This window comes from Balaenoptera physalus, assembly GCF_965194825.1.
Source record: "Balaenoptera physalus genome assembly, chromosome: 6".
NCBI lineage: Eukaryota > Metazoa > Chordata > Mammalia > Artiodactyla > Balaenopteridae > Balaenoptera > Balaenoptera physalus.
Genome location: NC_138885.1, coordinates 47,115,373 through 47,128,518, shown reverse-complemented (window position 1 = coordinate 47,128,518; position 13,146 = coordinate 47,115,373). Strand labels below are relative to the sequence as shown.

General features: G+C 35.0%; 1 protein-coding gene across 6 annotated transcripts in view; it reads right to left on the bottom strand.

Moving 5' to 3' along the window:
• The window catches only part of RIF1 (replication timing regulatory factor 1), a gene marked incomplete at its 5' end in the record, with an annotated part of 64,010 nt that overhangs the window by 14,872 nt on the left and 35,992 nt on the right, over positions 1 to 13,146 (bottom strand). For 3 of the 6 annotated variants that reach the window (XM_082464821.1, XM_082464822.1, XM_082464825.1), the window contains 11 exons: positions 506 to 614; positions 2,419 to 2,572; positions 3,094 to 3,209; positions 3,299 to 3,376; positions 3,698 to 3,844; positions 5,957 to 9,187; positions 9,561 to 9,615; positions 9,697 to 9,777; positions 10,158 to 10,309; positions 11,735 to 11,854; positions 13,011 to 13,110. In XM_082464821.1, coding sequence (XP_082320947.1) covers positions 506 to 614; positions 2,419 to 2,572; positions 3,094 to 3,209; positions 3,299 to 3,376; positions 3,698 to 3,844; positions 5,957 to 9,187; positions 9,561 to 9,615; positions 9,697 to 9,777; positions 10,158 to 10,309; positions 11,735 to 11,854; positions 13,011 to 13,110 — 4,343 coding nt within the window. The remainder of the gene's footprint in view (positions 1 to 505; positions 615 to 2,418; positions 2,573 to 3,093; positions 3,210 to 3,298; positions 3,377 to 3,697; positions 3,845 to 5,956; positions 9,188 to 9,560; positions 9,616 to 9,696; positions 9,778 to 10,157; positions 10,310 to 11,734; positions 11,855 to 13,010; positions 13,111 to 13,146) is intronic. The other 3 variants (XM_082464826.1, XM_082464823.1, XM_082464824.1) reach the window with 3 other exon arrangements.

Below are 13,146 nucleotides of genomic sequence, written 5' to 3'. Positions count from 1 at the left end.
TGGAATCTAATTTTCACCAAATTTCAGACATCAAAGGAACATTAATGATGAGGAAACAGAAGTTCAAATAAATTAAGTGACTTGGCGAGAAAAAAAAAAAAAAAAAAAAAAAAAAAAAAAAAAAAAAAAAAAAAAGAGTGCAGGCTGAGGTATACCTGTTCAAGATCAAGAGAAGCGGCAACAGAAAAATTACCATAGCTTATTCTGTGCCATTAAAGAAATCATGACTACTTCATTTTTATGAACAACTGGAATGCAATGTTTATAGTTTATATCCTCATTTGAGACATTGATAGAGTAGAAGTTGACAATTAGAGAAAAAGCAACTAGACATATTTGAAGTCATATCAGTTATTTTTTTCACATACTTGGCAACTATTACACAAAAAAATACTTGTCTCATTCACAGGGCACGGTCAAATTAAAACTAAAAGCACAATAACAAAATATTTCTTCAAGAAAGTCAGCTGATCTTATAAAATTGTCCCACTTTGCTAAAATATACCTGAGGCAAGTCTTTCTTCATCAGGAGAAATAGATTTATTTTCCATTCCATTTACTGTTTTTTCGGAAATATCAAAAACTGGAATCTCTTCTAGTCCACGAGACTTCACCTTGATTTATACATTCAGACAAGTAAAAACAAAAACAAAAGTGACAAATTGAAAGTAATTTTTAACAGGACTAACAGTAACAGGACCACTAATGCTGGAAAACAATCTGACATACTATGTTTCACAGCCCATTACATAAGCTTAGCTAATACTGCTAAGAACCCATGTTCTCCTAACAACACACAAAAACAGCATTACACAGTACTGTTTTCTCAAAGAAGTGGTTAAGGGGTTTATAATATTTCCTAGTGACTTGTCAAGGTATTGCAAATAGTAGCCATGAAAAACTACATTATATTCCCCAGGTTCAGGAACACGGGAAAAGCAAATCTAAGGCAGAGACTTCCAAGTTTAAATGACATATGGACTTCTTTTTTTTAAAAAGAACACAATTTTCAAAGGTGTTCCCAGGGCTTACTGATTGTTGAGAAAATACTAATTTCAGAACGTTAGAGTTACCATATGACCAAGCAATTAGATTCCTACATATATACCCAAGAGAAATAAAGAACGTTATGTCCACACAAAAACTTGTATATGAATGTACCTAATAGCATATTCATAATAGGAAAGTGTGTAAACAACCCAAATGTTCATCAAGTGATGAATGGATAACCAAAACGTTGCACAGTCATAGAATGGGATATTATTTAACCATAAAAAGGAATGAAGTACTAATACCTGTGAACCTTGAAAACATTATGCTCAGTTAAAGAGGTCATTCACAAAAGACTACAGGTTAATGACTCCACTTTTATGAAATGTCCACAATAGGCAAATCTACAGAGACAAAGATTAGTGGTTGCCTTGAGGGTGAAAATGCAGAGTAACTAGTAATGAGTACAGGGTTTTTTTTCCCGGGGTAATAACAAATGTTCTAAAATTAGGTCTTGGTGAGGGTTGTATAACTTTGTGAATACACTAAAAAACCACTTAATTGTGTGTTTTGGGTGGGTGAATTTTATGGTATGTGGCTGGATCTCAATAAAGCAGTTGAAATGCTTCATCTATCAGACTGAAAATTACTAATAGTTTTTTTTCCCACTGGTTAAATGTTTTTAAAGGTCAAGTAAAACTAATACTAAATCAAGGACTTTCACGAATACAGCAGAAACCTTCAATGGTCTGCAAACTCCAGTCCCAGAAATTCTAACAGAACACTGGCTTTCACCCTTAACAAACCCTATTTTTCATATATTCACAGTTTTGCATAGTATCAATGAATACATCAAGGGTTTCTAAATGGGTTTCAGGAGAGTCTGTGAATTCTTCTGAAATGATATACAAAAAATTTTCCATATATTGATACATTTTTATAGGGCAAAAGAATCTTGGCTTTCATAAGAATCTTGAGAAATGTCCATGACCTAAAATGTTTGTGTTAAAAGTTGATAGGAAGAACAAGTAAAAAAAATTGGTCACAATTGTGTTGGATATCAAAATCAAAATACTGTTAACTACAAATCTGCAAGACTTTTGTAAATGTTTAGATTTGAACATCTAGGTTTTAGAAATGGCAGCCATGAAACCAATCACCTATTTGGTGGAAATAAAAGAGATAAGAGGGTAGGAAAATAGAATTCAAAGAATAAAGAGGTATTATACACAATAACAGTACAAAATGAGCAAATCTACAGAATTATAAATGAATCTTTTAAGTTACTCTTAACTGCAGGGGAAGGGAAGATAAGGCATCATATAAAATGAGTTTTTAAGCAAGAATAGTTAAAATGCAAACTTCCGTAACTGTACTGCTTGATCATTTATTTATACATGATGTTATGACTAACATCTACGTTTTTACCTGCTGCTCATGATATACTCTGAGAGCCTTTTTTACATTAGACACTTTTGGAGAACGGATAGGAAGAGTTTTTATTTCAGATGCTGTAAGAGTACTCAAATCACCAATTGTTTTTATATTCTTGGCTCTAATGAGTTGTCCCAGTCCTCTTGCCCTAAAGAGATGAGAGAAACAGGAAAAATGTCATATAGTTTTATATTTATTCTGTTTGTAAGGGCCTATCCAATTGAATTTCCTGATTTAAGCTCAATCATAACTGAATTTATATAGACCCACCTAGCCCATTCTGTGGACAGGCACACATGCATTTACTTTAAAACAAAATTTGAATCTGATGTGTATACCTGGCTTAAGCAAGATTAACCTTTACAAACATAAAGTGGAACTAATTATACTCCTTATAGTATTTATATTAGGATTGAATAAGATAATGTATGCAAAACCTGGCAAATATTAAGCACACAATTATCTTAGCCATTACTGTATTATGATCAATGCTTCTATTATTGTCATATCTCACCCATCTTCCCAGCTGCATTTTCATTTATTTCTAAAACAAAGTGTGTGAAAGTACATATAAATCAATTCTAAACATGAGAACCTTGATCATTTAAATATTCCTCTTAAGTAAGTGGCATCTCTAGGTATAAGCCAGAAGCCTAAATAACCACTTACCACATGTTGGACGTAATCTGAGGTAAAATGATGTCAACTGGTGCTACACAGTTCACCAAAGCAGGGTAAACACTTTCTGTTGGACATGGCACAGATTCCTTAGCCATTTCTGCAATCTTAGAATAAATTTCAAAAGCTGTTAAATAGAGGTCACCTGACTGAACATGAAAATATAAAGTTGCATGAAAACTAAAGCACTTCTTACTAAACACTTCTTTGAGCTCTTAAATTTAGGGCTACGTGATCCTGGGGACAGAAATCCTTTGGCTGAAGTAGTATTATGCTAGATAGAAGAAAGGAGAAAAAAAAAACTCAGAACCCTAGGTAACTGTAAATTTTACAACTTTATTTTCACAACTTAAGCCTGCAGTAATGTCTTAAAATTTTCAGAAAATGTAAAATGTAACAATATTACTGGATCAATGACTTGCTGGATCATCACTGCCTCTTACCACCTCTTCTCGTCATGTCTGCTTACCAAGTAAGCAGACAAAAGAACAATAAACCAAACCAAGTAAGTTTCGTTTCTTAATTAGTTAATTTTAAGACTAATTACCCAACATAATTCTGTCTGCATGCGTATTTTTTAAAGCCTACAGCTTACCTTAGATTGCGCAGTAGGTGAAGTTTTAACACTTTTTACTATGGGAGAACTATTTGAAGAATGGCACCTAACAATAGAGCATCGCCTATCAATGTCATCTGCCAATCCTGCTTGGTATATAGGATCTGCAAAGGAGACACGGCGAACCTGAAAACATAGGTCATGTTTTTATTTAACAAATTAAAAGTTAAAAAAAAATAACACTGTAAATTCTTATAAGGTTAGCCAAAAATAGAATGTGAAGCTTAATTTATTTCACTAGAAGCCAACTGCACATAGTTGTAGTTCTTCCTGGTGACTGCTTTCATAGATATTACTCAAGACCAAGGGTCATTCCAATTATCTATGGTCTAAACTGCATAATACAGCAATAAGGAGAGTGAAAGAAGGATAGCAGCAGAAACTTAATGAAACTGCATGTGAGAGTTAAAACTGTATAATCAAATTCTATTAACCTTACAGGCTTACTATGGACTGTAAAGAACAAGGTAAAGACGCAGAGACAGTACTAACTGGCCTCTGGTATATCTTACTAAGCTCAGTTCTTAACTCTTTGAGGGTACAAGAGTCACAGCAATTGGGTGGCTTTTTTTGTCTTTCTTAGCCCAGCGTGAAGTCATTTTGGCCTCTTCTAAACTCTTTATCCACTCATTCAGCTATCTGATATAAGTACACAACAGAGCACTTAAACCATTAAATATGTATATAAATGCCTCCTGGTCTTGATTCCCAAAAGACTGGGCAGATTTTGTACATATCTGCTACAGAAAACTACTGTATGTTGTACTGTTGCCTAAATAAAAATTAAATGAGCTACTATCAAACAAAACATGACTAGTTAACTGATATTAACAATCTAAAGTATGCTGAAGAAATCAAATGCATTTTACCTTATGGCCTATTTAAACTTAAGATTAAAAAATAATAATAATAGTAAGAGCCTCAAAACAAAAGCAAAGCAAGACCAAATTGAAAAAACCTCAAGTGGTGTTAAGTCTTCCCAAGAACTAATCTCTGAATTCTCAATATGAGAATTTTCAGTATATCTTGGGGAAGTCTTCACAATGTGCTGGCTAAAGGCAAAATTAACTGCCAGTATAATTATATTTATATATACACGTTTGTATACATAAACACATGTATTCTACAGTAAATGGTAGGTTCAGTTTCAAAATTAAGTTAAGGAATGCCTACATTGTACTTTTTCAAAACATCTACTTTGCTAGAGAGGACAAGTTGAGTTATGTAAGCACATGCAACTTTTCCTTTTTAAATTGTATTTATTCAACAAATTATGTGCAAGTCACAGGGCCAGGGGTTAAAGTAGATACATAGGTAATCCATATGTTTACAAACCAAAGTAGATAAACTATAGTGAAGAAGATGGGAACATAAACAAAATAATTACAAATGAAATCATATCCAGAAATTAATGAAGGCACAGCCTAAAGAGATTTTTCTTTTTAATTAAACAAGGTCTGAAAATAAGTTTATATAAATACTTAATAAATGTGAAACAGATAGCATAATGTCCTAGTACATAGTAAGTGCTAACTAAAGCTACTTTATCAGTTTCTAAGTGTTTCCTCATATATTATGGTACGAAGAGCAGAAAAAAAAAATCACCATGAGAGATTATTAAGTTTGCAAAAAGTGAACAATGGTGATGGTTGTATGATCTGTAGCTTAGTGTCCTGAAATAAAGGAATATCTAAAGGGCTTCAGGGACTTCCCTGGTGGTGCAGTGGTTAAGAATCCGCCTGCCAATGCAGCAGACACGGGTTCGAGCCCTAGTCCGGGAAGCTCCCACATGCCGCGGAGCAACTAAGCCCGTGCGTCACAACTACTGAGCCTGCCCTCTAGAGCCTGCAAGCCACAACTACTGAGCCCACGTGCCATAACTACTGAAGCCCATGGGCCTAGAGCCCGTGCTCCACAACAAGAGAAGCCACCAGAGAAGCCCGTGCACTGCAACGAAGAGTAGCCCCCGCTCGCCACAATGAGACATAGCCCGTGGGAAGCAATAAAGACCCAACGCAGCAAGCAAGCAATAAATTAAATAAATAAATAAATTTAAAGGGCTTCAGTCTCCTTTCTCAACCTTTCCTTCTACATGTCCTTTTCCCTAGCCACCATAGTAAATATTCAAAATGAATGGTCATATAAACCTAATATTCTGTCATTCACCAGGTATCACCATATGGCCAAAATATTCTAATTAAACATGGACTCATTAATATTCAGCCTCAATCCCCCTACCTTGTGAACAGGTGATGAGATTTCATCTTCTTGGGGTCTTTTTAGTCCTCTCTTTAAAATGCTGGTGGATGGAGAAGCCAAAGGAGACCAGACACAGCGTGTCTGCATGCCACTAGGACTGTCATTTGCTGACATGAGTAAAGGATCAAGATCCCTTAATTTTTGAGGAGACGTATTATTGTCTTCTGATACCAGTTCAGAAACAGCTGTTTCAGCTGTCAGAGGTTGTGGTGTCTCCTCCACTTTTTCTGAAGTATGGTGAACTTCCGGTAAAATTCCATCATTTCCCGCTACCATCTGATTGTCATCTAATTTTGTTTCCTCAAATTTATTAGGTTCAATATTTGTTTCAGTTTTATTAGAGTCAACCTCTCCTTCTTCAGTGCTCATCTCAAGTGTGTCGGGAACAAAGCTATCGATTTCTACATTCAATCTCTTTGTTTCAGCTTCTATCGGCTTAGAGGCTTTGGTAGTTAAGTCCTCATCCTCTGTTTCATTCACACAGTCAGTTTCAGCAGTCACCTCACCAATCATTGTTTCTTCATAATTTTCCATTTCAGCATTCATTTCTCCAGATGAGCCTGGATCAGATTCATCACTTCCTCTGTCTAGTTCCCCAACTGCTATTTGTTCAGAAATCTCTAACTGAGCACTCACTTTTACAGGTGTGGTATTATCAGAATGACCAATACCTGAGTTAAATTCCTCAGTTATTGCTTCGTCAGCACTCAGTTCTTCAGGTGCATCCGTTCTTTGACTGTTTTCCTCTGTTACCTCTTCCTCTGAAATATCAGTTTTGACACTCTTTTGTTCAGAGAAGCTAGCTTCAGATGTATCATTTTCTGCATTCAATTCCATAGCATCTACTTCTCCTGGATTCAATTCTGCATTTGCTTCAACATTAGCAAGGTTCTCTATAATACTCAATTCCTTTTTGGGGATAGCCTCTGGCTTTTCTTCTTTGGTCTCCAAAGTAAAACATTCCAGTGAAATATCTTTGGAGTCACCTAAACGTGGGTCAATAGTTTTACATTTTTTATTAGATGGCTCCTGGCTTTCAAGAGATATTGCTTCCTCAGAATCCCTATCACAAGTTTCTTCTTTAAAATTTACCATTTCAGAAGGAAGAAAGTCTTGAATAGTATTTTCTTTCAACTCAGTTTCAGATATAATTAATGAATCATTAATAGTATCATTCTCCTCCTTGAGATCCAAATGAAAATTCACACTATGATGCTCATCTGAAAGTTTTACTTCTGAGTACAGATCAGCTTTAGAAGTTTCTGATATAGTTACAGGTGTCTGCACATCTGTCTTTTTCGTTTCACTGACTTTTACATCATAATTCTCTGTATTCTTTAACCCAATGAATGACTTTTCCTGAGGTTGTGATTTTTCTCCACAGCAATCACAACCTTTAGATCTCCTCACCCTCCTACTTCTCTTGTGTTGGCATTCAAGTATTTCAAGAGTTTTTTCAGAAAGCAAAGAAATGTCTGATGTTTCTGTTTTTGAGGATTCACCCACACTATTTTCTAGACAATCTCGCTTATGTAATCTTTTATTGGCATTTCTAGTCCTTAGATTTGATTCTGGTACAGAAGGATTTGAAAAGGAATGTTCTGCACATTTGTTAGTTTTACTTTTTCCCTCATAAGTATTTGATACATCACCAGAAACTTGTAATAATTCTGAAGATATTGTAGAATCTTGAAGAGTTACAGTATTACTTTCTTCTTTTTCACAGATCTGAGATTTTGTATCTTTGTCTACTTCAGAATTCCCTTTATAATCATGTGTCTGACTTTCAACCTTTATACATTCCTGTTTTACCATCTTCTCTTCTTGATCTTCAATGTCAACATTGTCACTGCTTTTGTTTTTCCATTTTCCAGATCTTTTCTTTTTAGAACCTTCTTCTTTTGCCTCAGAACTATCAGATTCTGAGTTTTCAATGCTGGAAAGTAAACCCTGGCATGCTCTTCTTGTTTGATACCGTGTTCGTCCCCTTACTGGTTTCTCAGAGGATTTATCTGCAATGTCCTGGGCACCATCTCCCTCAGATTTAGTAGTCTCAAGATCTGGCTTTCTTCTATTTTCATCAATTTCAGCATTAGCACTGGTTTCCCCAGAAGTCTTCTCATGTAAATTATTTCCTTTCTCAATTAAATTTTCCTGTACAGTTTGTTCAGAAATCAATTTTTGCTTAGGTAAAACATCATCTTTTACATGCAATGGACTCCTCTGCAGAGTCTTTTCTTCTTCCTTACGTCTTTCCCTTTTTTGATTATTTTCTTTATCTTGGCTATCAGTGGTTGGCTCTGCTGTTTCTGAACGTCGTCTTAAAGATCGTCTAAGGGTTTTATGATTTGGAGTTATCTGAACGTGACTATCCTCAGTTACTGTTTGATCTGTTGTTATTATAGCTGGGGGTGTGTTTTCTTTGGATTCCAAATTAATTTCTAAGGTTTTCTCCTCTACGGTATTGTTTTCTAATAGTATAGTATTTTCTATTGTTGGTTTAAGCATCGTATCCTCATACTCCACTGAAGACTCAGAGAGATGAACCTGATTATCTAATACACATTCTGTTTGATTAAGCAAACCAGGTGGGTTATTTTCTAAGGCTACCATGCCATCAACAGATTCCCGAGTACTTTTCTCCTGATCAGATCTCATCAAGGGCTTAGACTTTTTATTCCCTATTGGTTCAGGCTTACTTGACCTTCGGCCTGATCTCTTAATCCCACGCACTGTTTTTTCAGAGTCAGATTTTGAAAGAGCCACTTCTCTTTTCTTTGCTTTTGGTGGATTATCTGTTTTAGCTGTGCCTTCCTGGTTATTTTTCACTATAACAGCTGATGACATGTTATTCAAGGGGGATGGACTAAAGGGTCTATTTTCTGAGCCATCAAACTTCTCCAAAGTAATAAAGGATTGCCTTCGACTTGTAGGCTGTGGGGAAGGAGTTCCAGAAATAGTGGCATTAGAAACCGAGCTACTGCTGACACCAAACGTATTTTCTGTACTAGATGCACATTCAGTTGGCGTCTTCTTTGATACAATTAAAGCCTTTTTTCTGGCATCATTACTGCTCAGTATTTCTGGATTGGTTTCCTCAATAGAACCACACTCATTATTCGAAAGGGAAGTCTTTTCAAGGTGTTCATCCATACCACAGTTTTCCGTGACATGTTGAGGAATGACAATGTCACTCTCCTTTTGTTCCTCCTGCACAGAAATGTACATATACATATAGATTAACAGGCAAACAAGTCTGACTTTCTGGGGAAATTTTTGTGTAAAGCTTTAGTAATTCAAAGGGCAATCTGACTTTCAATATTTTGCAAATTTTCCAAAGGTGATGGTAGATGCCCATTAATTTGTGTTTCCAATTGTTAAGTATTCAATAAAGCCAAATACATTTAAACACACATGCAGTCACACACAGATGCAGACCCACACATATAATGACTATAATTCTGCTACAGTCTGCTAAGGAAAGTTAAGAGATTATACAATAAATCTTAACATTAATATAAGAGACTCCATAATAATGGAAGGGTGATTCTAAAAACCCCAAAATATGAAATACCAAATATACCTTAAATATCATCTTGGAATCTTCCTTGGATTTTTCCGTTAAAGCAGGAATTTCCCTGAAATAAGTAAGTGCATAAATTAGAATACTGTTAATTAAAAATTAGAAAACCAGGTACTTCAACAACTTCCATACTTACATAGACTCTTCCTGACTATACTGAGAAAATAAAGTATCTTGTGAAACATCCAGATTATTATACATGGCAGGAATATCACACCTGAAAAAGATTTTTTATAAGCAACTTGAATATCTGATATTCCTACAACTAGAAATTAAACTTGTAATTCTACATCTAGTTACATTTTAAGAACAATATAAAATCAAGGTTTAAATGCTTATTTTCCAGATTTTCGATGAAACCATCTCCCCTACCTTTTCCTCCCATACCTCAATAAAGGAATTGTTTAGAAACATTTAGCGCATTTCAAGGCAGCCTTATACATTATGAAATGTAGTTATGCAGACTCTATCTTTCTGACACTTAAAATATAGCACAGTATACAGAGCATCTTAGTTATAAACTCAAAATTATGGTTTGCCGCATGAAATCTAAATGTAAATATGGAATACTCAATTCAAGATAAAAGTACTACAAACCTCTTCGTTTTGAGTACTTCTTTCTGGTGTTCAGTTAGTATTCTTTCCTTTGTTTCTTTTCCTTCTGGAGGTATAAACACAAAGTCAGTAGACTTTTCCTCTTCCAAAGGCATTTCACTCTTTGCTTTTGGAGTTGCAGACTCTAGTTTCAACTGCAAATTGAAAACGTAAATGTGCATTTTGAGTTTCCAAATTATTTTCCAATACTTCAATCGATCTCTCTTCAGGCACTCTGATAAAGGTTTTTGATAATGACTAGGAAGTTTGAAGTTCAATACTCCTGGTTAATAACAATTAGTACCATGTCCTTAACTTTCATTCTGCCTCTATTAAATACTCCGAAAATAAAAATTATTATACCTCTTTAAAAAGTAGGCAAGGACTTCCCTGGTGGCACTGTGGTTAAGAATCCGCCTGCAAATGCAGGGGACACGGGTTTGAACCCTGGTCCAGGAAGATTCCACATGCCATGGAGCAACTAAGCCCGTGCACCACAACTACTGAGGCCTGTGCTCTGGAGCCCGCGAGCCACAACTACTGAGCCCACATGCCACAACTACTGAAGCCCATGTGCCTAGAGCCTGTGCTCTGCAACAAGAGAAGCCACCACAATGAGAAGGCCATGCACCACAACGAAGAGTAGCCCCTGCTCGCTGCAACTAGAGAAAGCCAGCGTGCAGCAATGAAGACCCAATGCAGCCAAAAATAAATAAATAAAATACATAAATTTATTAAAAAAAACAATGGATCTCCATTTCCTTTAAAAAAAAGAAAAAAAAAAAAAAAAGGTAGGCAAATGTGTGCTTACCAAAAAAGCATGGGCAAATGTTTTTCAGGCCAACACATAGAAATCAAGTGTTTTGGCAGGAGGAACGTGTATCTGCAGTTTCAAGTTGAAGCACAAACTACTCAAATTAAGTAAAAGTTGCCAAAATAATATGTCCTACATACCAATAATATTGGTACCATAATGTCATTTTTACAAATTTTCAGCACAGTTGTTTTCATTCTACTTTTCAGTTGCTACAAGACTGTGTCAAAGTTATTCTTTAAAAATAACATATTTCTTTCATTTTGCCAGGGCCATGGTCTCAAGATTCTAGAACACCCCTTTACTGGAGGTCCTGGAAGAAAGCATTATTATCTGAAAATTGGTTAATTGGCCACTAGATACTAGATATTTAGCTTTATATATGAGCTTACAACAGATGTCTTGCGGATGCATTCTCTTTCTATTCAATAACAGAAGTTCTAAAACAGTCTCCTTTCATGCTACCTATGTTATAGTTAATCTTATTTAGTTTCCTTCCATCTCAAGGGGGCTGCTGCCTCAAGTAACTATACTAAACAAATGCTCAGAGTTATGCAGACTTAACTCTACTAAGAAGTAATCATCTCCCAAGGCTTCTAGATTACCATGTCATCTTAATAGTCTTCCCAGGCCACAATTTATTATTTCCCTATAATCCCATCTTTTATTTAGTCTTTAACAGGTTTTTCTTCAGAAGTTGTATATTTGCAAGCTACCATATACTTTAATTTTAAAAGTTCTATTAAATACACTTTGAAAAACATACTTTAACTGGTGGTTTCATATTGTCTTTTGTATCCTTTGTTTGTGCCAAAAAAGAATCTCTTTTTCCACTTGAGGTTCTTTCCATGCCACTTATCTTCGTACTTAACTGTGAATTTTCAGTCTGTTTTTGTAAAAGTAAAACAATTTCATTATATGCAAATGTTCTTTTTTATTTATCCTTTTCACATTTTGATAGTTACAGTCTAATCAATACTCATTTCAAATTTCTTTTGACTATTCATATCTACTAAGATCATGTCAAAGAAAAGAAAGCCACTGTCTAATGCAGTAACAGCAAAGATTTGTTGTCTCCAACTTATATAGCAATAGTTGTTTTGCCTCCTGAAAATAAGATATATCAAATAAACACTATAAAAATGAATCGAATTATTGGACTCAAATACCCCTCTTATTACTGGAAATTTTTTAAAAAGAAAAACCAAAGCCATAAAACTTCAAACAATAAAACATACATGACAGAAAATACTATCAGGTCCCTCCCAACAGAATATATGGGTTTTTCAGGCCAAATTACACTGAAGGAGTCTAAACAAGTCTAGATAATTATCTGATAAGAATTTTTATTTTACCCAAAAACCAAAACTAAGTAAGAGCAAATCGTTTAGCTAGCTATAACACTTTTTCTCTTAAGGTTCTAAACAAAAAACGGTGAGACTCCATTTGTTGTTGAATAGGAAAAAAGTGCCTAAGGGTGTTCTACCTGATGAGTATATAGTGCTTGTATCTTTACTCCTTAATCTTTAGACAGTAATCAAGTACTATTAGCCAAAGTAACCTTGGTCCAAATGGATAATGGGATATCAAGGATGTGTTTCTCTGGCAGAATGAATGAGATTCAATGCAAAGAAATGAGAAAATGAAGTGTAGCTCTTGCTTACATAGGGATTAGTAACTAGTATTCCCAGTTTATATAAAGCAACATTTAACCATATATTTCAATAATTCCAACCTTTGCAAAACAATACACATGAGGTGCCATAGTTAAATAAAAAAGATCATTAATGAACAAGAACCAGAGATTATTTAAATGAGACTCCATGGTGAAATTTACTGCCCTTAATTCGTAAGTTTTCTAGGCCACACAACTAACTTTATGGAAAACTCCTGTTATGGAACACTTCTGCTCAGGTTTTACTTGTTTATCACGTCAGTAAACCATTCTAAGCTTTTGTCCTTTTTAAAACTACACTGAAACGCAATAAAAGAACTACTCAAACATCATGCAAAAGTAAACAACGCCCCCGCCCACAACTTACTGTATCTGAGTATGGTCCACTGGATTCCTCAATAATTTCAACATTTTCCAAACCAGGCAACAGAAGCAGAGATTTTTGTTTGGCTTGTTTTAGTATTGGTCTTCAAAAAAATACATAAATATATATGCCTTAAGTA